General features: G+C 40.2%; 1 protein-coding gene across 1 annotated transcript; it reads left to right on the forward strand.

Annotated features, from left to right (window-relative positions):
• Window positions 1–3,350: 3,350 nt before the first annotated feature.
• vwc2l (von Willebrand factor C domain containing 2 like) lies at window positions 3,351–26,602 on the forward strand. Its single transcript, XM_088931204.1, has 5 exons — window positions 3,351–3,402; window positions 5,286–5,692; window positions 11,960–12,052; window positions 18,248–18,377; window positions 26,384–26,602. The coding sequence occupies exons 2-5, from the start codon at window positions 5,303–5,305 to the stop codon at window positions 26,530–26,532; spliced, it is 762 nt and encodes a 253-aa protein (XP_088787330.1). The 5' UTR covers window positions 3,351–3,402; window positions 5,286–5,302; the 3' UTR covers window positions 26,533–26,602.
• Window positions 26,603–26,981: the final 379 nt, after the last annotated feature.

Here is a 26,981-nt window from a genome sequence, read left to right on the forward strand (position 1 = left end):
ACGAGGTATATAAAAATGTCAGTGCTGCTCTTCCAATTAAAAAAGAAATCTGTACGAAAAGCGACAGACTTTGCAGCTGCAGAGAGACCAAGGCCATCTCTGTGTTTTATGGCTATTGGCAAGAAGTGACTGACACCACCTCTCACTGATCAGTTCTGCATCACTTGAATCCTTGGTTATTTCACCTCAACCCACAGCACATTGAAGTAATCATTTCTTCTTAATCCGTCTGATCTTATTACTTAATCACAGACAGCATTGATTTTTTTTTTACATCTCATTCCTTGTGACCTTCTCCTTTGGGTTTGCCCAGTTTATCATTACCTTTTTGTACAGTATAAGAACAACAGTCTCAGAATTTTGCTGTAAACTCATTCTAAACTGGCTTAATGTTTCTTAGAAGCATTTGACCAGAGTCCTGAGCTGCACAGCAGTGATTAGTCTGCTGGTGAGGCCACCTCAGCTTAGAAATGGATTTTATTGATTTTCTTTGCTACGTGCACCTCATGATTATAAAGTTTGAGTCTTAAACAAACCAAATGCCTGCCTTCTTGCTGTGCAGCAGAACCACATATAAATATACCGCCAATTATTTTTTTCCTTTATAGAAGACAAATAAAACAGATAGCACAGCCATTAACCCTATACTGCTCAGTTCTGTAAAATCCATTTTTCTGAGGTCTCGAAACCTGCCCCTATTATTTGATCAATTCCCGATTCTGAACCGTGACTGTTTAATTAGAATGTTACAGGGATCTTTAAAAGCTATTGGTTATTTTACCTAAGCAGAAAATTAGCTCCTTTAAAATGCCTGTATTGGTAGTCTTTAAGTATATACTGTAGGTTAAAGTGTCAGTACTTTAAATGAAGAGGATTTCAATGCATCCTGATTCAGGAATTATAAGCATTTTTAGACAGTTATCGAAATAATTGATACAGAAAGAAAACAACAGAAAACTTTACGTAAAATGTGTACTGTGTTGAGTGAAACAGATATACAGTACATGGATATATGGATACGATGACTGCTGTCATGTTTCGGACATCAATATGGTGGGATAGGTGGGTTTGAGAAAATGGGGGGTTAAGTATATCCCCTAACATGTCTGCCTTTATTTATAATCTTGGCACAATTTAACATCTTCCATTTACAATGAAAGAAGAAGTTTCTAATTGATTGATTGGATCAACGGTGGAATCAGTCTACAGGAATACATTCCCTGCCAGTTGTCATGTAACAATGTTAACTAGGAAGAGCTGAAGTCAAAGTTATTCTTCAGGATTGAAATTGCACTGTCAGTCATTTTGTCTGGGGTTTTTTTTAGTAGCTGACAAAACCATTTTTTTTCCACAGTAGCTCTGGAAGACTTCCCGTGTGCTGCTGGTGTCAAGATGTAATTATAAGATGTAAAACAATTGTCTGTAGATGGATGATGCAGAAAATAAACAACTTTAAGCAGAATGATAAAAATACGTCCCTACTGTATGTAAAAGTCGGGGTTGAACTTATTTTCAATTTAAAGTCATGTGCTGCTTCTGCACACACAGTTAAGGGACGGGTGTGTAGTCACAGTTTCTCACTACTCCTCTAGAAACCATCAAAATATTTGATAAATTAGCTTTGGAAGTTCTCTTTCCTCATTGTATTCTGGAAAAAAAAACACAAATAGAATGTTCGAAAGTCCCACATGCATGCTTCCATTTTTGTTTTTCATTTAGCTCACAGCAAGAAAAAAGCTTTCTTACTTTCAAAACTAGCCATCCTCACCATCAGGCTGTATTAGTGGGGGGTATAATTGTTCCAGCGATGCGTGAATTTTTTACAAATAATTATCACAGGATTTTTTTTAACTTGCTAGGAAGAGTTAGTCATGTGAAGTCACACCCTCTGCTGTCCATGGTAATTAATCCAACCGGAGTCAGGGTCCAAGACTGTTTATTGCAAGTTGTATTGTAATTCATAAGATATCCTTTAATTTAGGATTTTTATACTCTATATGTTTCCTCTTCTTTAGTCTGTTTAATTTATGCTTGAGGAGCAGATGAAGCCTGTGGTATATAGTAAGGCAGTGGCCCCTATAGGTAAACTGAAGTATTAGCTTTTATTCTAAGGTTTGTTGCATTTAAGGAATCTCACGCATAACGCACGTTTGAACAGACTGTTTAGCGTTCATATTACAAAATTCGTATGAAAATGCCTCTTTTACATTGAGTCTGACATTTATTATTGTAAAGTTTCGCAGAGGCCGAGCGCTTTTTGTCCGAAAATAAAGTGCGTATTATCTTGCTCAGGAAGGTTGACTTTTTATTGCGACAAGTAACCAAACTACAGAGAGCAACACCCTGGCCCTGGCGTTCTTTCTTTCCAGAGACAGTATTCAATGGTGGGGGGGTATCTATTTCTTGTTCATGATGTTTCGGGCACGGAAAAAAAAGAAGCTTTTCATAAAAAAAGACGCCTTAATTTTAGTCCCTTGAAGAAGCCAAGCGCCACAGAGCTTGCGTGGACTGGTCTGAGGAGACAAACCAAGTCTTGCAGTAGCCTCTAACGAGACGAGCTCCTGCCTTGTGTAAGCGACAGTGTTTCACAGGCGCTGTCCGTGGTGCTGAAAAGGGGGAACGCGCGTGTTGGCTTTCAGAGAGCGAAGCTGCTGGGACGAGCCGCGCCTGTGCTCTCAGCTCGCACGGCTCTGCGCGTATTTGAGGGAAGGATTACAGTACTTTCCACCGGTTTTGTGAAGCTGTGAGGTTGCGGTCTTATCTGTGACTGTAAACGGATTAGTCTGCGGTTTGCGTCTTGTTCGCTAATGCATTGATGTCCTTTTACATCCTTTTTTCTTTCCTCTGTTTCGAGTCTCCACAATCGTCTCGTTTTCTTCAGAGGGCTTCTGGAACAATTCATTCCTCTTGCTTTCCTGTTACATCTGCGCTGTCTGGAAGTCCCGTGAGCATCCTTGCTTCACAGAAGACTGAAAGTGCCATAGAAAGCCAAGAACTTTAACTTCTTCATCTCTTTCGGAACTTCGGATAAAAATCATAAAACCGACATTTCAAGAACCCAGAAAATATTTTTACTATTCTTTTTTTTTCTTTTTTTCACCGCAGTTATTTTGAGATATTTCTCATCGGCTCGGTGGAGACAAAATTGAAAGTAATGAGTTCATCCAGGCTATATACGAAAATAAGCGTGACGCCCCAGCTTCCAGAGAAACGTGTAGATGGGCAGGGGTACTAAAGTCTCACGTCGTTTTCAATCACGTCGTGTTTGGGAACGGATTATTATCTGCCTTCTACAACCACATGGTTAAACTCTAAGCTGGACTGTATGTCTAGGCAGTCCAGAAGGGAACTGGACTCGCTTGATACCGACTTTAACAAAGTGGAACCAGAACTATAAGCGCGGTGAGTCGAGTAATACCTATTGCAACTTCATTAAATATGGCGTTGTGATTCCAATCTATTGCACTGCATTAATTTTAAGTCTAAACAATAGCCGTATCTTGTTTTCTAGACAAGTAGAATATATAGTACCTTCTCTTGAACACATCTGTTGCTGTTTTCCACCATACGCCCATAGAGGAACCATTTCCATTCTCAATGAATGTTATTGTTACACAAGATGTATCGCACTTATTTTAAAGCAGGATGTAACCCAAGTAAATTGGCATTCTGAAAAAATAAAACGTGATATCATTCCTTACACGTCACCACGATTTTTATTTTTATTTTAGAAAACGCAACGGTATCTCAATGACTTCTGTAAAGGATCACTTCTAAGTCAGGCAGCTGCAGAGATTCTGGTACAGCTGTACGTCCAACAGCTGCCAAGACGCTGAAATCGGATTCAAGTCATGTGCAGTTTGATCACTCATTCTTATACTGCCGTGAGGGGTGTTCCATTAGGAATCGAACTCGCTACCTACCTGTAATTTGTTTTAGCAAACTGGAATTAACCCGATTACATACAGGAAGAAGTAACCTCTGATTGCCAAGAATTAACAGATTATTGATCTATATACCGTTATATATATATATGTTGATTAACGGAATTAATGACTTGCTACCTGCTGTTTGTGTCTTAACCAAGCATTCCTACTTAACACGTACAGTAGTATAGCCATAAATAGTTAAAGCTTTACGTGTTCAAAAGCTTTCGATGGCCGTCTGCTGTGGCTGTTGTAATGTAATCAAAGTTATGAACAGCCGAACTCGTTCTTTACCAAATGCTCTCAGTTTCAATGAGGTATTGTTTCTGCTCTTAATACAATTTTAATAACAAAAATAAACGTGCTAATGTGTTTTCTGCAAGCTTTCGGTAAGCGGGAGCGTATTTAGCAGTTTAGCTCTGAGGGCTACGAAGTGATCAAATTAGAAGGGGGTGGGTAGGACTCTCACGCTGTCGCGGGCGATTGTCCAAATTATTTTGACAAAGAGGCCAACTCGGAAGACCCTGTTTCCGAGTTCCCTATGTGAGAGGCCAGCCGGTGGGGTTTGTCTTTGCCACGCTCTACAGATGACTAAGAGACAGAAAAGAACTGGTACTCATACTGTAAATGTCACTGGCGCTTTTATTTCTCCCTCTTCATTAAAGAAAAAAGCGCTACCTGTACCAATAATGTATTTATCGATAAATTAGTCATATCTTCTGTCCTCAATGGTCAGGCAGATCTCTGTTAAGGCGGGTTGCTCCCGCTGAAACCTTAATAGAAGTTCTGTTCTTGTGGTTATGACGGAACAAGACAAAAGGCAACAGGCAACAGGAAGCACAAATTATTTTGCTGTTCCGTGTGTTTTTGAATGAATTAAATCTATTTCCCCCAACTCCGAGAAGAAATTCTGGTTCTGACAAGCATTTTTGCAGTGAACGTCAGGAACATTCGCATTTTGGTGTGAGAGTGAACACCAGACAAAACAGTATTCATCTTTTGTAAAGTATTCTGAATAATGTTTAGACTTTTGATTCAGAGTGAACGGTACGTAGGCCTTAGTGTGCTGGGTTTTTTTTTTTGAAAAGCCCTTAAAAATTTGAACCTCGCTGTGGCCTTCATAACTTCCTCCCAAATCAGGAAAAAACATTAAAGTGCCTACCGAATCGTATAGCAACAATCACAATTTTATTTTGCAGGAATGAGTGGAGCAGAATAGTTATTGTATTATTATTATTATTATTATTATTATTATTATTATTATTATTATTATTCATAATAATAATATTATTATGTGCTAACTCAGAACAGGTTCTGTTCCCTGGTCTGTTATTAAGACCCCGATCTTTTAATGTCTAGGAAATCCACAGAGAAGGATGGGCCCTCTTGTTCAAGTAGCTTGTGTACTCCTTCTAGCCTTCGAAGCCCCCGTCTCTCCGGCCGCCATCAGTCCCGAAGATTACCCGGCGGACGAGGCCGACCACGCCGCCAACAACGACAACATCCTCTTTGACGACTACCGGGGGAAGGGGTGCGTGGACGACAGCGGGTTTGTCTACAAACTCGGGGAGCGATTCTTCCCGGGCCACTCGAACTGCCCCTGCGTGTGCACGGAGGACGGCCCTGTCTGCGACCAGCCCGAGTGCCCGAAAATCCATCCCAAATGTACGAAAGTCGAGCACAACGGCTGCTGTCCCGAGTGTAAGGAGGTTAAAAACTTTTGTGAATACCGGGGGAAAACTTACAAAATCCTGGAGGAGTTTAAGGTAGGATCGACATCTGTTTTATTTTTGATATTCGGGTAGAAACTTACAAAAAAAAAAAAGAGTTTAAAACTACTGGACGATCTTTTGTTCCAGGTGCAGTTAACAGGGATCTTAAAACACACACATTTAAGACTTTGAGCTGAGTTATGGCCCATTACAGCTATAACTACCCATACTGACGTAATTAGTTTTGTATTGCCAACACAAGTCTAGCATTAGGAAAGGTAGTGTAGGTAATTGCTACTGAAATTGATTGTTTGCGTTTGTAATTATGTCTGAAACTGTAATGTTATATTCATCACGCAAAGTACGTTATTAAAGTGTATAAATACACAAAACGAGGCCTATTAGTACTACGCTTTTTGTTGGTAGATTGAGTAATTGTGAAATAATTTACACTGCTGTCAATAGATCTCGAAATTCCGAAGCACCGATAACCGTGGCTGTCTGTGGGCCCCTTACAGTGCATTCAGTTAAAAAATGTTTTCAAATGTTTGCTTCCCTTACAGTAAGTAAAACCGTGTCCTTTATCTTTAAGGAAAAGACGTTCAATTACTTAAACCAGTGTATTTACGGCAGTCTTGGTAAAGGGTCCAACAGGGGGTTTTATGCGCTTTTTTAATGCTTTATGGACATTTATTGTAACGGATGATTTCTGCTTGTTTTATGGATGTATCGATTATGCGCTCTTTGTATAGCAACCAGCAAATTAAACATAGCATAAATCTTAACCTCCTGCAGCGCACGGCCCGCAAGAGGTCCCGGAAAAGCGCTCGAACGGTACAGAGATCATCGCCTTATGTCATTAACAATACAGCAAATCGACACCCATCCATCGATTGGTATTTACATAGCTTTATTTCACTTAAAGAACTCTCCCCCAAACACGGGCCGTTACGCTTTAAAAGCTGTGACCTGTTTTTTTTTAAAGGTCATGGTGATTTATACCGTAATAATTAAAAAAAAGAAAATGATTCGTACAGTATATATATATATACAGTAGTAGATGTAGTAATATTTATTACACAGTGGTATGTCTATGCTGTGTTATATTTGCACATTGTAAAATTCACTTTTCAATGCCTTGTGTTTCCGTCTGTTACTCGCATTCCAGAGGCACTGTATGGTCTTGAAGAGGGTTTTACCTATCTAGAGCTAAACTGTTGTTTGCAGTGGAAGTAATTCTGTTCACACTCTGATTTCACGGAAGGCAAACCCCTGTACAGATTATCATTAAGCACAGCAGTGTTTACAAACACGCATAAATGATATTTCAGGGTCATCGTCATTGGCACTATCAGACGTCTAGGAAATACTGTATAATCTTCTTTGAGAATATTATAACCTGCTTAAAGAATATCAGGGGAATGCAAAGAAAACATACAGTTCAGCCTTTGACTTTTCTTTCAAAGTGAAAGCTTAGTTGTATACCAGAATTAGAGAAGAACCCTGCATGTCTGCCTCTTTTTTTTAAAAAAGAAGATGAAAGGTAGTTTTAACAGAAAGCAAACCGTACAGTGGTGTTGTCACTAGCTATGTCTTCAGGAGCACTCTCTTTGTGAGTGACTTCTCGTCATTGCTGTAAGAGCTTGAGCAGTGTCACAACTGTGTCTCTCGTGAGGGACAAGGGGTGTTCAGTCTCCCCAGGGGACGCAGGGCAAGTAGGATCACCTCTGGCTGCTTGGTGGCAACAGGAGCATCAGGGCAGCATCCGTGAACGCCCTTCATAGTCTTATTACCTGAAGCAGAATCTTTGCAGTCTCCCTGGGTCGCGCTTTGCTGCTGTTCTGTATTTACGGAGCCCAGTGGGGTCTCAGACATGAGGGTGGGCAGTGTCTGCTCCAAGTTCATAGCATTTTTTTTTTAAATGCACCTGGAAACTAGCTAGGGGGTTTACATTTCCTGTAAATCCCAGAGCAGGCTGTGCAGACAGTCATCTTGGACTTGCTGTGGCTCTTGTGAAGGTGCAGGGGTCCTGTGGTTTAGAGGGTTCTCCCAACATGAACGGGGAGCGCCAACTGGCAGGGAGATCGGCAGAGACAGTTGTCTTTGTTTGAAGGAGAAAGACAAAGGTTACATTGTGCACCAACAGAAAATGAAACAAATACAAAGACGATGAAAGTATTGACAGGGACACTCAAGAATAAGGTACAGAGTAACAACTATCATCTTGACATGTCTCCTTACACAAGATGTCACAATGTCTGGATGAGCTGGGTTAACGTTCAGTGAGACCAGCTCATTCTAACAATGTATCTGAAAAAGTTTCCAAGATGACAGGGCCTAGGAAAGGTGCAAACATTGTCTAATCATTTCAATATCGAGACCACAGGCAAGATTAACTTTGTATAGGAGTTTGATTTCAGGCTTCATGTTCCTAAGGCTCTAATACTGAAGTTGAAAAGCAAAATAATAAAATATCATTTCAATTTTAATCCATCCATTTTTTGAATATTTTACTCATAATAAAGTAGGGATCCATTTCCTGGTACTTGTATTGATCTCCTTCACTACCCAAAATGGATCTATCTGCAGTGGGACTTTTGCCCCTTCATGTTTGAAAATAAACATGAGGGTATTTATCTGAGCCTGTTCAGAGATATAGCCCTTGGGATTATCATCTCCAAAGACTGAAAGTTTTGCCCATTGAAAATTTGTGAACTACAGTAACTGGGTACTCAGTTCATACAGTACAGAACTTCTATATACATTTCAAAAAGAAGCATCAGCTTCTTTCATGGATCCAGGGTAATGTCCAAGGATGGATTCCAGTGCCTTTACACTGTGACAGACGAGCTGGTTTAGCCAGAACAGAAGTACTCCGTGAACTTTCCCTAACTTTGCTCTTCATGTCAGTCCAGATTCTTACAGAATACATCACCTCTGAAATAACAAAAATATCTCCCTGCACTGCCTGCTAGAAGGCAAGACTTTGATCTTCTGCCCAGGAAAAACTGCTCCAGGTACCTCTCGGGGATTAATGCTGTACATTTATAACATTGACTGGTAGCAGCAACATGCATTGTAAATTTGGAAGACATGGAATTAATTGTAGCAGGACCGACGAGCACAGGAAGTGTTTGTTTCTGTTATTTTTTCCTGTTTTTGCTTGTACTGTGGGCTAGGAAAAATGAATAAATGTGAGTTCAGTTGACTAAGACTTTATGAAGTTTTGTTGCTGAAGACAGTAATATATTTGATTATTTTAAGTGGATTTCTTAATTGCAGTATTACACCAGAAAAAGGTGAATGACATCTTGTATACATGCCACATCTTACGCAAAAATAAGTTGATTTGTAGAAAAAAGTCTGCCACCACCTGTCTGTCGGAGAACTTATCTGTGATATTTTAGCATGACTAGGACCGCATTACCTAGCGAAGTGAACCCCCTCACGTCACAACACGCACTTTTACTATTACAAAAGGTTTTGCATGTAAAGATAATATCTGATTTTGTCAAGTGAACTTCATTATAAACCCACTGAATTGTATAATGGATTGTGGTCCTCTAAAAATGAAATGTCAGCACATTGCCCTCTTATCCTGGAAGAACATACATACAGTACAGTAAGAAAGGTCAAAAACGAGAGGAGCCTATTTGGGTAATCTAGCTAATTTTTAGTTATTACCTGGTATTAGGATGGTATCCAGCAGTTTATTGAAAGAAACCAAGGTATTCTTCATACGGCCATAATATGTGGCTGGGTAACTCGTTCCACATTCCCACATCCCTTTGTGCAAACAAGTTCCTCCTGTTGGTTTTACATGCTCTTCAGTGTAGTTTCCACCAGTGTCTGCTGGTTGATTCTGAAGAAGTCCGTGGGTTTGACTTTCAGGTTTTGTGAAATTTGAATTGTATACTTTTCTAGTCTTCTCTGTTCAAGACAAAAAAATAATAATTTCTTTTGGTTTGAAAGAGTTGGACATTTACTGTATTTTAGGCCATGAATGTAGAGCAGGTATTTCTCTCCATGCACACTGAATGGATAATGTCACCAAGCCAGGGACCTGCACTTACCTCAGGGAAAATTAATGAAATTTGCAGGCAGTCAGATCCAATTTGAAAGAAAGAAGTAAAATATTTTCAGACAGCGCAGTGAGGTTTTAAGAATCTGAATGCATGGCAAATAGATAACTGAGATAACTGATAACTGAGCTCCTTTCACTGTGTACTCTTTGCCTCAGCCTTGATCGTGATTATTCTGGTTTGTACATGATTCCTGCTGCATTATGTGTTGATTTTGTATTTTACATTTCCTGAGTTCTGAAACATGTGATTGCAAATCTGTTCATACATTTATGAATGCGATACTTACTAAGGCCATTAAGCATAAGGCAAAGCAAAAATATTGTTTCTCACTAGATAGTTGGAATAGTTCCACAATTGAACCTGCTTTTTTAAACTAAACTGTTGCCAATAGTTTTACAAGATTTAATAATAATGATTTTATCAATGCAGTCTCATGCCCATCCATTTGCCCATAGATGATCATCTTCATCTGACATTATTAGTGTCACAATCACAGGCAACACCAGTCAAAAGGTTCCTGCATCTACACTGCCATTGTCTTTTTTTTAATTATTACCTCCTGTATGAGGTTCTAATTAACATGAATCATGAAGAAAGAATACATTTATATAGACATACAATATCCTTTGAACAGTTCAACTGTAATATTCCAACTACTTTGAATTTTGTGCTCTAGATTTAGTAATGACATCGGTATTTGTATAACATTGTAACGATCCACTGAAGTGTCCTCTAGATAAAGGCTAATATTAAATAGTGAACCAACTACCTAACCTGGAGATATGAGAAGCTTAGAGGGCAAGTAAAAGGTCTGAGCCTGTGACAAATGAACATAGACTCCTCTGAATCATCCCACAGCAAGGGAGACAGTCTTTAACTGTAACAGGACATTTCACTGTCTGGGATTACTGGAGCCGAGTGGCTCTGAATCACCTGTGATGCGATGTTGAAAATATATTTTTTAAAATAAGTTTTAAAAACATTTTAACACACCCTTGATTCTTGGAGCACAGACACAGGTGGCCCTGTCACCTATAGTTCTCCGTCCGGTCTTGTGAACACGAGAGCCTAGCATCAGCAGGCAGAAGGTTGCAGCTAGGAGAATTATAATAATGTCCAAAAATCTCTTCACTGTGGAATGGTTTTGATTTAATTTGTGTTAGGCTGTCGGAGACAGTATAGTGTAGTATTGTAGCCTTCGGACTCATGCCTGGCGGTTAGTGGGTTCATGTCATTACTGAAGACATTGCTGTTGAGCTTGAGTGAGACGCTTTGCCTCCAATTGCTCCAGTCCATTCAACTGTGTGAATAGGGACCATCTGGGGGGAATCACATGGTATCCATCCCACTTAACGCTATAGAAACCAAAATGAGCTCTGTCCTGTTGAGCTGCTTTGGATTTTATCTTCACTGTTCAGTGTTTTGTAGTTTATGAAATGAAGACAGTTATGTAGACAGTTGCTAAGCAGTTAAGTCACTAATGAAATTCTCATTTATTGCCACTCTCTCAGTGTCAGTGTGAAAACAAGTGCCCTGTAGCACAGATGTCCACAGCCTAACCTTTCTGAAGTGTCAGAGAAAGCGATTAGCTGTTTCTAATTTGAGCAGCCCAGTTCCTGCTGAGACTTCTTCCAAGTAATCAGTTCTTATTATCAGATCCATTTGTGCAATATACATTATTCATTTTTGTAGATACATTTCACAGCAATATTTTATAGGATAACTTGTATGAGCCTGTCCTTTCATCCATCACTCTTAATGAAAAATTAATATAGACAGCAAAATATTCCCCCTCACGGCAGTGTTTGCAGGCAAGTTTGCTCACGGTGTGTTTAATTGATGGCATCTCTCATTAAGACGCCCACCAGCATAACCTTTTGTGTGGGAATTTTGACATTTTCTCTCTGGTGTCCCAGCATTTTTCCGAATACCCCTGCATAGCAAATGTCTGTAGACATCAGGATCTAAAAAGTTCATATCTGATGAACAATGACCTGTATGTTCTTTTAGTAAACAGTGCAAAACTACAGGAAAATATTGCAATAATAATCTGCATTCTATATAGTTACTGTATACTCTATGAAAATGAAAGTCAAAAGAAAAAGGTCTTGACATGTGTATAGCGACATCACTAATAGGCTTTCTGGTGTGGACAGAGTATGGGAGAAGATGGTTTATTGTGTGTGTGTACTGTGCTCATGTGTTCCCTCAAAGATCTCTGACTCACCCTCAGTAGGTGTTTCACCTACAGGGATCCCCGCTACCTGAGGATGGGACTGAGTCGCCCGCGACCTCTGCGCAGCTGCAATCAAGAATCGGGAGCAGTAGGGTGAGTTCAGATCCCAAGCGGATGGGTTGTGCTGGGATGTGAACTCAGGTCCTTCCACAGCCAAGGAGCGCCAGCCTAGGGCTGCAGAGCGAGAGGCGAGGACTCACTGAGGCAGCGCAGGCCTGCTCACACCACAGGGCGCGGACCCTTGACACGCAAGGCAGCTTTCCCACAGCCCCGCAAGGGGAACCAAGGGGCTCTGTGCGTGTGCCTTTATCCAGTCACGTGCATGAGAGATCTGTAACACTGTATAGTACAAAAAAGCATCACAATACGTCCTTGCAACTGCATTGCCTTACCTCGATGTACTTCACCTGTGGAATACTGCAATCATGATGCCATCACGCATTTCTAATTAATGCGAAGGCAATACAGCTACATTACGGATACATTTGTCCTAGCGTCTACATATTCATTTTTCTTCCAGCTTTACTGCTGTGTAAAGGAATAGACACTGTAAACAAAGTATTTAAATTTCAGTTGTTTTAGTATAAACAGTGAAGTGACAGATCTTCATTAAACAAGAGGTTTTAAAAGTTTTACTCATACGTTTCCCTTTTTACTATGTGGACAGTTTTTATGAACAGAATAGATATAAAATATTGCACTATTTATGAACAGAATGAATATCAAATATAGCTAAATATATGGTATACTGTATATCATATATTTACAGGATATTATTGCTGTGGTAGTTACCCAACAGATTGCCTTGCAGTACAGTTCCTGTGAACATGGCAGAAAGTAAGGATAAATAGAAAATGACACTTTTTTTGTACAATACTTTTTCAAAGTGAATTAGGTCAGAAATTGCTCTGCAGTGGAATCTAGTCAATACTGTCGAACACACTGGATTCTTCAGTGTTCGAAGTGGTTGTCTAGTAAAAACCTCCTCTGCACAGGAAGTTCTTTTTATTCCAGGGAATCCAGGTACTAGGTACAAGCCAGGATGTGTCTCTAGGGGAGAGGGATCCTCCGTGCACCCCACATTTGGCCAAACGACATTAGGAGTTCAGGGGGAACAGGGTGCCAGGACACCGCTGCTCGGCAGTGAGGTCTTAGAGGGTAGCCGAGTCTGCTGTGTGGTTGACCCCTCAACCTCAGAAGCTTCGGCTCCAGCTTTTACAGAAAGGAGTGTGGTATAACACCGCAGGGGCTCTGCCTGAGGACAGCAGGAGTGCGGGATTCATTGGGACAGCATGACAACCGACCCTTTCAAAGAGGCACATGAGAGGGGAGCAATAATTGGGGTCCCCAATGCAAGAATACAGTAAAAGAAAAACAGTAAAAGAAATACAGCCCAGGACAACATGTACAACTTAACTTGGCTCATTGTGACTGAATGAAGTGTAGTAATTTGCTGCAGCAAGCCACACCCTGTTCTGTCAAATCACAAACACTGTTTAACACAAATGTGAGCATTCAGTAGCCTGCTTTTATCATCAGAATCACGTTGGCATTGTAGATTTACAGCATATGAAATCATCAGGTATGTAATAATCCATATCAGGAATGCCGTTTTGAAGCAAAATAAGAAAGAGAAGGTTTTTTTTAGAACATGTGGTACTATGGCACATATGGTAGCAAATATCTCTCTCACTATTTCTTCCACCTATAAAAAAAGATGCCTTGTGTCTCCTGTCCCTCAGTCCTCGGCCTCTCTGCTCTGCACTTCCTGACGTTGGTAAGATGCTGTTTGAAGTTGGCAGATTTGGCATGCAGACTGTCTTCATACCTCTCACTGTCCTTAGTTCAGCACATCGCATGACTCCCCAAGAATACATTTCCTTTATATAACAACGTTGCCGAATTAAAGTGCCATTCAGTAAACGTTTCCTTACTACCTGCAATATAAAATGCTTGGTCAGTTTTTTCTTAACATTGTAATATTTAAGTCTCACATTGATCGGCCATTAATGTGTTTGGGCATCACTGATCTACAGATGCTACGGTGATGATGCTGGTAGTATGTGTACTGGTGTTTGTTCATCATTGTATACTAGCATGAATTATTTTTATTTCCATTTTTTATCTTATTTTACTCATTGAATTCATCTTATTACCCTTACAGCAATATATTGAAAATATGCAAAACTAAAACATACAGGTTACTTTTTCAGTATTTTAACAGTACCTGAATAATCCAATAACAATTCAGAATTATCGATATATTGCAAAATAGTCCATTCCAGCACCTGTTCTATATTTTGAAAAATAAAATTGGCAGTTACTTGAGGTAAATTTACATTTGTAAAATACAAGTGACACTAATGAAAAAAGCACTCTTGCACAATACTAGAAAAAAGGAAAAGTGTTTCTAAGATATATACTATACATTGTGTGCAGTACAGCAGGGAGAATGTTTGTCTTCTGGTGTTGTCTGTAATTGTAACATGTATTGCAGCAGGAATTATGCAAACTACACAACCTGAAAGCAAAGCATGTTGGGTGATTGGTACCATGGAACAGACAGGGTAGAGTGATACCAGTCATCTCTCGTACAATACGTCTTGGTATACCCTTGGTATACTTAGGAAGAAAACCTTTCTATAGTCCACCTGAAGGAACACACACTGCTTCTAGTCTAGCTGTATAATGGTGGGAGTTTTCTCTGGTCCCAGTGCTTTCTAAAAGTTATTGAAGGCATCACAGGACACAGACTGTCCTAAACTGGAAAGAGTGAGGGGCTGCTGCTGCCTTGTTCTCAGCGTGGGTCCAAGAGCAGACTGCAGTGGTACAGAAGCTGATGCTCGTCAGGGTATCTGTAGATGCTGTCGGAGCTGGTTTGTTCTGATAAGTGAACACAGAGCTCAGTGCTTGAATTGCTGTAGTAAGGTGAGGGTGCTTGTCCAAAAGTGCAAACCGCGAGTTCCTCAATGCTCATTTTGGGTTTGAATTACAATATTTCAAGTTTATGTTTCTAGAATATTTTCTGTAAAATTATATATGCTGTAGTCTCGTGTTATTGAAGTGAAATGCATTGGAATTTAATTTTGAAAAGAGATCAAAGGAACATAAGTAGTAGTAGTTGATGAGGTTTTTGTCCTTTGGAGTTTTGATTTCTTGGCTCCTCAACGTTCTTTGGTACTTTGCAGTTTGACTATTTTTTTTACTTTTTACACTACCTTGTCCAGTCCCTTGTCAAACCGTAGGCTCTTGTCAATAACGCTTTAAACAATGCGTTTAAAGTCCGTATAGTCCACTTACGGTACTACTTATTATTCCGGCTTAACTAATTTCTACATTTTTACTTTACAAGAAATGGTCATGGTTCTTAAAATTTTAATAATAAACTATAGTGTGTCCAACAGTATATGTCATATTGTTAATGTTGTATTATTGCAGAGTAATTTTGATTGTTGCAGTGTTAAATCAATTAAAATCATCCTGTTAAATACTGACATCCAGGCACACTTTCCAAGCATGTAAACACAACCTCCTGCAGGTCACAAAGATTTAAGTTTATTCTAATTCTTTCTGTGCTTATGTGGTATGTTCAACTTAACTTGTGACGAATGTGTAGTAATGGAATCACTTTGTGTGTAATATATTCTAGCTTCGGATAACAGCACCCTTGATGGCTTTTTTGGTGAACAAATTTTTATTACCTTGACAGTGAAAACATGTGAAAAGCAAGCAGAGAAATTAGATCTAGACCCAAGGGACCATATTCCCTCCTACATAACTGTCTCTTTCTTCAAGAATCCAGTGTGACTCCGCGACTACACTTGCAGTCACAGAAACTGGATGTCCACCTCCTTTCAGTGCAATAAAAAAATATATATTTTTGGCCTTTGAACATGGTGATGCCGCAACATTTGTCATACTGAGTTTATAATTTCCTGCGTTCAGCTTAGAACAAAAACACCTTTAGATCAGGCTTCACGGATTGGAGCAGCTTCGTCCTGTGGAATCTCTGCAAGACCAGGGCACTGGGGTTTTGTGGTGAGGCGGCAGGAGCCTGTATCAAAGCTGATAGCACTCAAAAGATTGGCCCGCGTGAACATGGACATCACCGTGCTGTATAGAGTGTGCTTTCCATTCTCCTGAAAGGTCTGTGATGTGAGCTCCCTTGTCGCCTTGCAGTATGGACACAGAGGGGAAATAGAAATGACACTCATAGGGATATGCTGTAGTTCTCATTCTCTAAAGGTAGCAAGAATAGATGAGGGTGAGATCATTTTATATAGTCCTGTATACAGCACAGTACATTGCAGTGACACGTCTCAGTCATTTTGCTTTGGTCTCATTTTCACTTAATATGTTTCCTTTTAATGCAGAAGCACAACTCGGTTGAGATCATCTGTTGAAATGTTAGCCTTTTTATTTTACGTTAATAGCTAATCCGCAAAGGTCTGTTTTTTGTAGTACAGATGATCTTTTAGCTTTATAGACGTGTGGAGAGGAATACATGATCTTAATGACAAGGAACCTGACAATGATTCAATTAGATTTGACTGGTAAATATGACAGGTTACTTGTTGTAACTCATCATATTGGCTGCTTTTATGTAGTTTGTCTGCAGTTGTTACCATCAAGGTTCTGAAAATTCTGATCAATATGAATTATAGATTGCTTAATAACAGAATTGGTTTCTATGCATTCCATTCCATAAAGACCCATACAGTTGTTTTCCTGTTGATCCAGTTAAATAACTATCAATTATAACATTATCAATATCGGAACAATAAAAAAATCATTTATTTCACTTTATCATCTGAATCCTGATTCCCATGTGCTTTTCATAAACTGTTCTCAGAATACAACGTCGCCAATTCTACCTTCCTTTCCTTCTTTTACAGTACGTGCTTTTAAAACATCTTACTGTACATTTCTAACATCTTTTACCAAACCTCAGTGGCAGATGCTATTTGAATGAAAAAATAAAATTAAATACAGAGTGCATGAAAGAGATTTAACATTGGAGATAAACCAGAGGACTCTGTTTTATTTCTGTCTGCACAATAATGTACGTTTTGTACATTGCAGTGCCATTAAAAGCAATCCTGTCTATTTTTTCTAATGAAAAGTTGTATTATTCATCCTGGAATACCTAAAATCTAATACAATGACTTCATGATTGCAATTTGAAATGCTTCAGACAGGACCGTAAGATATGAAACAGAAATTTCTCAGATTTCAGCAGGTATCAGAAGGATGTCTTTGTCTGTGATTCACTGTGGCTCGTTGTTTGTCAGGTTGGTTTTATTTCAGTATTGGGTTTTGATTGACATCAGTTGAAGCTTATTCGATACACTTTGGTGATCAAGGTAACATTATGGTGTGTTGCACTTTTTAAGGTAGACAATTCTGACTCTTGGAATGGTAACAAAATCAAACAGGGCCTCATGTTGATTTTCTTCCTTGCATTTTCCTTCTGGAAAGATGAAAACTTTCATATATGCATTATATATATGAAATCGCAAAATTGTGTACTGTACTTGTATACTTTTCATATATTGCACATATGTATTTTAGTGCATATGTGATTTTGTGTACATAAGTCATGTATGTTGATACATGGAGCTGGAAATGATTACCCATATTTTTTCCATTGAAAAGGTGGACAGTGTATTTCCTATTCTATCTCTAGTGCCCACCTCCAGCCTCTTATGTCTGAACTAGGCTTTGAGATTAATATTTTCACATGAGAAGAAGAGGACAAGTACAGAAGAACCTTTTTTTTCAGCAGAAACTGCAACAAATGATCTGTTTAACCATAAACAGAGCTGTGTAATCCCACTTATATGAGACTCTGGTCCCTTGTAAAGCAGACAATTCAAGTTCTTGCAAATCACTGGAGAGCTGATGCAGTGGCCTTCGGAAGCTGGTGTCATTTTCTTGATTTGCTGTTTGGTTGAAGACGGAGTTCTGTAGCAACAGCTGAAGGTTAAGGATAAAGAGGTGGCAGCGTCCTGGTAATGAAATGTGGGCTGTGGTTTTGAATAATGTTGAAGGGGAAACTCTGCCAGATCCCAATCAATATAGCTGTTTTTTTTTACAGTTCTGCAGGGCTTTCTCAATGCTCTGCGGGCTGAACATCTGTTACTTGCTTGGACTCATTGTCCTTCTCCTGAGAGTAGAGCTGTGATTTATCCATCATTGCAGGCTGTAGCAACAGCCCTCTCCCAGGTCGGCTTTTCTGAAATCTCTCTTTCTCTCATCTCCTCTCCCTGCCCCCTCTCTGCCCCTCAGCCCTCGCCCTGTGAGTGGTGCCGGTGTGAGCCCAACAACGAGGTGCACTGCGTGGTGGCGGACTGTGCCGTGCCAGAGTGCGTCAACCCTGTGTATGAGCCCGAGCAGTGCTGTCCCATCTGTAAGAACGGTAAGGGCCATTCCTGACATCCTGCTGTTCGAAAACGGGAAGGAAATGATAGAGTTGGAGAAAACGTTTTGGAAGTCATGCTGTCTGTCCCGCCAAATAATTTTGGTTGACCTAATGAACAGATATACAGTATAGGTTACAAGCGGTCATTTTAAGTTTCAAGAGCATGTGCTCATTAAGAATTATGGAGAAGAATCTTGTTTCGAACTTGCCACAAAGGGGGACTGACTGAAGAGACTTCTTATTGCTCGTGTATCTTGTATATAAAGCGAAAGTTAGCAGCTATGGGCTAACGTTACGTTTCAAGAGATAATTAATATTCATTCTCCTAAGTCATAGATAAATTATTAAAATATTAATTAGTCCTGACCCTTTCACAATGCTAGTAGGAAGAACCATCTAAAGACTTAAAAAGCTCTTACAAAATACCATACCCCTGAAATCTTGTAAGGTGCATACTGTGTATATGATCCATTTCACAGGTCAGAGTTAGTTGTGTCATGCGAATGATTCCTAAGAACAAAACTGTTGTCTGGCTGCTGACTTTGACATATTATGTATACACAACTTACATAACATGCAAAACATTTTCCAAACCCAGCCCTCCAGAGGCCGTGTCTGCCTGGAATGGATGGGTCCTTAAACATCTTGCAATATCTTGGAAACTATAGACAGTATAAGCCTGGTTGAGGGCTTGAATTCAAGTCAAAGTCTCTTAAGGAGGTTTTGATTTCTAGCCTTGTGGAAAGACCAGAGCTATTTCACATACGCATTCCCGTAATGCAACGCAATGCCTTTCTCTTAAAAACAAGAAAGATAGATAACAAGTAAGACAGATAGATAGCATGCAGAGCAAAAGAATAAATGTTTTATGAAGTACAGTGTTAATGGCATGTCACAAAGTTGTGAAGTTCACTCCTGAGGATGAATTTCAATAACTCAAGAAGAAGGAAAGGAGGAAATATGACAGCAAAGCCAACTGAAACATAAAAATAAAAAGTCTCCAATGAGGTGCTCTCCTCCTAATTGCTGCAGCCCAATTAATGCTCTTTGTGATAAATAAAATAGTAAAACACAAGAATAACAAAGTGCATTAATTGAGGGTGCCGTGAGATATATTAATTAACCCCAAGGGAGTTCTCTGCCTCCTATTCCCAGTTGTGCTTGTCAGCATTAGCCAATGCTTAAATTAGAATTATAGGATTCCAATTGTTATTGGCTCGTAACAAATCTTGAGTGTGGAGTCAGCTGAATCTTGGGTTTCACCTACCCTCTGGAAAGTGCATCTTATCTGGAGCTCTGTAATTGTCAGGCATGCTGGAGAATCAATGATCACACAGGTGACTAGGGAACTGTGCAGTTTTTGTGAATAAGAGATAGAGGCTCCTCATTAGTATACCACAACTCAGCCTGCGGACGGATGGGAATAGATCCCATATTCAAAGATTCCTACTCAGAGGTTTGCATGTAAAATGGGTCTGCAGGAGAAAAAAACAAGTCATTTTACACAACATCTTGTCGTGTTCAGAGGGTTTTAATAATAATAATTCCTTACACTGAAATGGCACTTCTCTGGACACTCCACTCAAAGCGCTTTACAGGTAATGGGGACTCCCCTACACCACCACCAGTGTGCAGGCCCACCTGGATGATGTGATGCAGCCAGAGTGCACCAGTACTCTCCCCACACACCAGCTCTCAGTGGGGAGGAGAGCAGAGTGATGAAGCCACTACACAGATGGGGATTATTAGGAGGCCATGATTGGTAAAGGTCAATGGGAAATTTGGCCAGGACATCGCGGTCACACCTCTACTATTTTCAAGAAACATTCTGGGATTTTTAATGACCACAGAGAGTCAGGACCTCGGTATTACGTCTCATCCGAAGGACAGCACCTTTTTTTCTACAGTAGTAGTGTCCCCGTCACTATACTGGGGCATTAGGACTTACACAGACTGCAGGGTGAGCGCTCCCTACTGGTCCCATTAATCCCTCTTCCAGCTGCAACCATAGCTTTCCCATTTTTCATTGAATGGCTGTATCAATAAAACTAGCACTGAACGTATCTCTGTTCTTATTCAAAGTTGCATGAATGGAGTAACTCAAGTACAGTGTGCTTTCATTAGAAGTGATGCGCTGTCTGCATGTTGACGTTAAGCTGTATCTTTTCTGTGTCCAGAAGTAGAGGGAAAAAGAAATGCTCTTGTTTGGCAGAAAAAATGACATTGTCACTAATGCAGCTGCAATAGAACTAAGAGCCAGGCAGTCCAATCTTCCACTGCTATTAAAATAATGGAAAACATAACTGAGCTTTAAGATGTATCACTGTGTATCCCACATGGCAGATCCACACTAAAACCACTAAATCAAAGGACTCAGTGATTCACTGATCTCTCTCACTGCACAAAATGGCATTTTCACTACTGTCTCATTGGTGCTAGTTACCTCAGACTGATACTTTCAAAGGTTATGCACAAGAATCTTTTTGAACAGGCTGTTTTCAATAGCCTTCCCAGATACACAGTAATTGTGTGCTACAGCTTAGGTATGATGTTGTAGCTGTTACATAATGCAATCTACGAAATGCTCAACATGCAATCTAGTCAAGTTTATTACACAGTTTATTAGAGAATCCATTTGATATAAGTCTTATCATCAGATCATTGCCTTTTTCTTCTTCATGCAGTTTTCTGTTTCTTTCCTTTCAGTACAGCCTGTTCTTTCCCAGTATGTGTTTTCTGTTGTGGGTGTGGTATTGTCTTCGTTTTTGTGTTCTGTAGTAAATCTTAAAAATAAGATTTCTTTAAGATTTGTGAAGGCCTGAATTTCGAAGTCCCACTTGCTAAACTCACCATGGTAAGGGAAATTTGGCATAAGGATGGTTAATTGTACTAATTGCTGTCTAATAGGGGAAGTTTGAAGTCACTGTAGTACCTCTAAAGGCAACTCCAGAGGGATTTTGAGAATTAATAGGGATAGCCTTTTGGCTTTTAGACTTTGGGTTTTGGGGATTTATCTGCTGTTTATTGCTTTTTATGCTTGTTTTTTTATAGTTTATCATTGTCAGAGTATGACTTTAATTGTATAGTGCTAGTGAAGCTCAATTTGTTTGTGTATATTTGTCTTGTTTTTTGAGGGATCATTTTTTCTGAGCCCACTGTACTGTTCTCGGTGTAAGGATGTACCACTGTGTAAGTCTGTAGGGGATGGAAATCTGTGAAATGAAGCAGAATTAAGAGAACGGTGACTGGTTTCATCTTCTTTTCATCACAACAGCCCTTTATATTGCAAAGTAAAATGTATTCTTGCTGGGAAAGAGAACTTCACATATGATTATAATGAAAGCTGCAAAAACTGTTTGGTACGTGCCTTATGAAATGTTTCATCACATCACACAGAAATGCAATGTATAAAAGAAAACATCCATTCATTTTAACAAAACTGTACTGCAAATGAGGAAGTACTTGAAATGACAGTAATTTGCCTGATTACCTTATTACCTTATTCATAGGAAAATGAACTTCAAAGTCAATGTGTGAACTTCACACAAAAATCAATTAGATTCATTGGTTTATTACACAGTAAATAAAAAAGTAAAGTTAGGATATCACAGATCTATTTTTAATACAGCAAACATCACAAACTGAAATACCTTTAGTATTCATTAGAATTTTAATGTATATTTTTACTGACTGTAACAAGTTTGTTACTTCATCTGTTTTTCAGAAAATAATTTGTGATCCTAATGTGTCACCATTATTTTCAAGAAATGTAGGACTTAAGGAGTTTGTAAAAAAACAGCCCTTTGTATATAAAAAAACTATTTTACTTAATTGATTTATTCCAGGAGACACGGGGGTTATTGTCAAAACATGTCTTCCGGTGACAGATCTGAAAACAGCTCTTTTTTGCCAGATAAAAGTCATTGGCTAATTTTAGACTTCATTTACCACTGAATCGGGCTGATTTTATTTGTGTTCCCCTGTAGCGTGGAATGACCTATATACTGGGCCTCTTTGTCATCCTAAGCAAGTCGAGTGCTTCTAGGTGCAGTCAGAGCTTTCAGGTTCCTGCCTGCAGCTGCCAAACCTTTAATACAGACAGACAAAACATCACCAAGTGCTGCTTGTTGTGGCATTTTATAGAGCCTGAGTCCACTGCACAGCCCCAGGGCCTGGTCCTGCCTTGAGGGCTGATGGACTGCCAGTTAGCTGTCTACTGGAGATCCAGAGATCAGAGTGAGATGCACAGGTGCTAGTAACTCATTGACCTTTTCACCTACAAGGTCTGTTCCTGAAATACCTTCTGCTTAGAGCAGAATGCTCTAGGTCCAGTGGTCACTACTGGACATGTCTGCTCTTAAGTATGAAGCCTTTTGAAAAGTTAAAAAGGTTTGAGCCACCTAGCTGTTTTGATGGATTGATGGATGATAGACAGGATTTGCATTCCCATAGTACTGTCTTCTATGCTTAGACAACCGGTTTGGTTTGATCACCATTGGCTGTGTTGTGTTCCAGCTCACCCCCATGCATGCTCGGTGCTTTTAAGGCTATCTGATGTCCTGCTGTTCATCAATTCTGTTGTTTCGTGATTGATTGTGAAATGGGGTTTGTGTGAGTTATGGAGTGATTGATTTTTGGCCTGCGTAAAGTGTTGGTTAATGGGAATTAGTATTTACAGTGTACGTCTCAGGGGCTACACTTCAAAAAGGACGGGAGAGAGTCAGATGTGAACCACCATGCTGAGGGAGCGAACAGCTTTTAAAAAGGGAGTAATACAAGTACAGTACAATGGCCACAAACCGCAAACTGATGTAGATACAAATGAGTCCCTGTCCGGCAGTGAGACCCTGATCCCCATGCAAGAGTGCAAAAGGATATGTACTGTATACTGCAGGTGAGCAAATACTGTAGGAAAACTGGATCAGGTTTGCTTAAGTTAGGAGGAATGCTCATGTTCATTCTGTGTTTACTTTTCAGTCTTCTGCTGAAGCTTTCAGTTTCCAGCACAAGCTTAGAGCTGCACGTTGGGGCGACAGCACTGTCTTAGAGCATGGCATCGCATCCCTGGAGCTGCAGCCATTTCATAAGAGCAGCAGAAAGTTCACACATGAGAGGAGGTCAGTAGGGCCCATCTAGCCCATTCAGTTGCTGGAAGCTAATTGATCCAAGGATGTCACCCAGCTGTTTCCAGGAGGATCCAAGGGTATCAGCTTCAGCCATTTGGCTTTGTAGAGATTGTGCAGAGAGGCTCAAATGAGAGGTGACGGCAAGCTAATTGAACTTGACTAGATAAGGAACAATAGCTGCAGCAGCCGGGATTCTGTGACAAAACCATTAAGTCCTGGATAGGTGACAGCAGTCCTCTCTCCCTCACAAATAAGGGCAATCGCAACCCAGACTGCACTCTGAGATCCGGCACATATCCGATATGGAAAGCCTTGCTTTTATACATTGTGTTATTGAACACTACAATTATTAGAAATCGTATTTCAAATCTTCTATGATTACAAGTCTCATCTTTTTTCTGGGAAGGAACTGTGCAAAATGTCCAAATCTGTACTGACTGTAATAGCAAAGTTTCGAACTGCCCCAGTGGGACTGAAAAAAACAAAATTAACAAAATCATGTGGTGTTTAGTGGTTGCACAGTCTTAAAATGTAACCCACTTCCACCTTATTTAATATACAGTAATCTGCTCTCCAGGCAACACTGACCCCCCCATGGGTCATCACTGAGAACACACCCTTTCTGAAAGCTGGAGATACAAAATGCTAAGGAATTGGACAGTTTCTTATGTCACATTATGCCAAGTGTAAATTTAAGTTAAACACAAAACTTTTGACTATAATTGCCAAATTTAAAATGCGATTGTCCCACAGAAGGCACAGTAAACGTAACACAGGATGAGATACTATAAATTGCTTGTTCCTTCCACTAAGACATTGTCTACTTGGGGGCACGGTCAGGTTCGTTTGCTGCTGTGTATTCGTCATCTATTGAACGCATCCTTCAGTGCGAGTGAATGGATATCATCATGCCAGGCCATCTGGGCATAAACAATTGCTTTTGGCAGAGCTGGTTACTGAACTCTGAACTTTCGTCTCCAGTGAGTTTATTTATGTCTTTCGCCAAGTGCTTTCCAGATCAATAGGAATTAGGACTTGGCAGACCTCGTTGACAGCTCTCCAGGCCCAAGTCAATGGATTTTATCATGTTCTGCTCTGCAAAAGCTAGCAGACTATAAATTCCCCAGAAGGGGTGGAACTCGCAAGGGAACCTGAATTCCAATCGACTGCTCGGCTATTTTTTTCCTTGCCCTTTGCCTGTGTGATATCAGCATAACATCCTCGTTTCGCGCTACGATTCCAGTTTCCTCTCCCCTCCTAACTCCATGACTGCTAGGCCTCGGCTCTAACTGGTCTAATGGCACCAGTGTAGCAGATGTGATTAGATCCTAGATCTCAGACGCATCTTGGAGTGTCTCGTCCACATGTAACTCCATGTAGCCTGCCACTAGACTGAGGATTCTGGACGCTCAGGAGATCTGGGAGATTTGCGTCTGTGTAACAGTCTAATTTATGCTCTCTTTAAAACCGGTTGCAAGTTTTGAATCCAATCCTATGTAATAGCATACCTAATTCAATATAAGAATATAAGGAAACACAACAGAGGAGAATATCTGGTCCATAGCTAATTAATTTTAGCAATTCTATATTATCTCTGGTGTTTTAAACACATTTCTGTTTAGCACCCACTTGTGTCCTCTGGATCCTGTTTCACTATTCTGAAGTGGTTCACTGGGTTGACTTTATCAGTGCCTATGAAATTCACGAATACTTGGACCAGGTCCATTCAGAGTGTTCTCTGTTCAAGACTACAGAGCTTCACTTCCTAAAGCCTGTCAGCGTCGGATGTTCCTTCAAGAAAGATATCTCATTCCACTTCTCTGGAATGATCCCAGAGTGGCAATTTGTTTTTTTGTAAAGGCGCAACCAAAGTTGTACACAACGTTCTACGTGAAAAAAAATCTGTATAAAATGATCCATAAGTTATCATGAAAACAGGGACACAATACAAGAAAAAAAGATTTCCCCTTCATGTTTATGAGAAGCCATGGGACAACTTTACTCTCGCCTAGTGGCCTAACTATTTCAACAGTCGCCACTAGGGGTCACTGCTCTGTATGGCTTTTCTGTATGCAGTCCACTCCCACATGCTTTTTATGTGGCACTCGGATCCAGACAGGATGGATGGCTTTCCGAATGGGGATAATCTCCCATCACTCTCAGTCTCTGGTGTTCTCTGGCTGTATCCAGCTTCTCCTCACTTTGGGAGTGTCTTGTCACAAAGGGCATTTGGGGTGGACCTGATTAATTCTGTGTAAATGCGCGGCCAAGCCCATGACAGCTCCTTCTCCAGTGGGTATACCCAATTACCCCTATGGTACTAACCATTTAGCCATAGGTACCATCAGGCTTCAAACATGACTTCTTCAGCTCCTTGGAGAGCTTTTCAGTAAGGGTGCTTTATAAAATACAGACGATTGCTGTTCTATTGTTTGCAGGATGAATTGCAGACAAAAAATCAGTTTTACTAGACTGGATAAAGACGGTGAAACCCACACATCACAGCCAATTGCATTCATTTGTAGATTTAGTTCAGAAGGACAGCCTGATTGTATTGTACAAGTGCATAAACAGTGACAATGCAGTCAGATCCTTCCTCTAGTCTTCACAATTTCCTGGATTTCCTTTCCTTTCCTTGTATTCCGAGAAATAAAAGAAATGCACTTGAAAAACTGAAGAGAAGCAGTTCTCATGCACCCCATGTTCTCAAGGGGCTTCCTTACTTGAGTGCCTCCATGTCCTTCCTGGCAAGCAGTCAGCCCTTCACGTGCCCACACAAGCGTGCCGAGGCCCCCACTGCGGCAGCGCGGCGCAGATTAAGACTGCGATCCTTCATTTGCTTCTGTGTTTGTTGTTGTCTCTCCCTTGTTGCTCCAGGTCCAAACTGCTTTGCCGGAACAACTATAATCCCAGCTGGGATTGAAGTGAAGGTTGACGACTGCACCATCTGTCGCTGTCACAACGGGGACTGGTGGAAACCGGCTCAGTGCTTGAGGCGCGAGTGTCTAACCAGTCAGATTTCATAGGAGCCCGAGAGGGAGACGACTGCTGGAGGCCCACCTGTTATGACTGACTTGAGTACAGCTCCTCTGCTTACCTGACGGATAAGCACTTTTTGAACAATCATTCACATATTTATAAAAGGAAAACAAACTTGTGGGGAGGGAAAACTGAAGCAGCTTTATTAAGATTAGGCAGATATCCCTGTACTTTTTCTATGATGGTTCCTAGGTGTCCTACTCATACAATGCTTTCTCGAGAACAGCTTTTTTCAATTCTCAAAACTCAAGTTTGTGATTCTGACAATTTATTTGAACTTCTTTACTGCAGAAGTAAATCTGTCCTAAATATTAAGCTATTTTGTAAGGCGTGCCAAGTAATAATATAATAACATGTTGGTGCTCCATTAAGAGACTCTTTTAAGAGCAGGTGAGTAAGAATGATAAAATAATGACTGAAAATTCACCTAAATGAG

The sequence above is a fragment of the Atractosteus spatula genome, chromosome 13 (genome assembly GCF_055471065.1).
Source record: "Atractosteus spatula isolate fAtrSpa1 chromosome 13, fAtrSpa1.hap1, whole genome shotgun sequence".
NCBI lineage: Eukaryota > Metazoa > Chordata > Actinopteri > Semionotiformes > Lepisosteidae > Atractosteus > Atractosteus spatula.

Coding starts and splice junctions, on each gene's coding strand:
- vwc2l (XM_088931204.1), top strand. CDS start 5,303: ATGGGCCCTCTTGTTCAAGTAGCTTGTGTACTCCTTCTAGCCTTCGAA. Junction 5,693..11,959: donor AAATCCTGGAGGAGTTTAAG/GTAGGATCGACA, acceptor CACCCTCAGTAG/GTGTTTCACCTACAGGGATC. Junction 12,053..18,247: donor CAAGAATCGGGAGCAGTAGG/GTGAGTTCAGAT, acceptor TCTGCCCCTCAG/CCCTCGCCCTGTGAGTGGTG.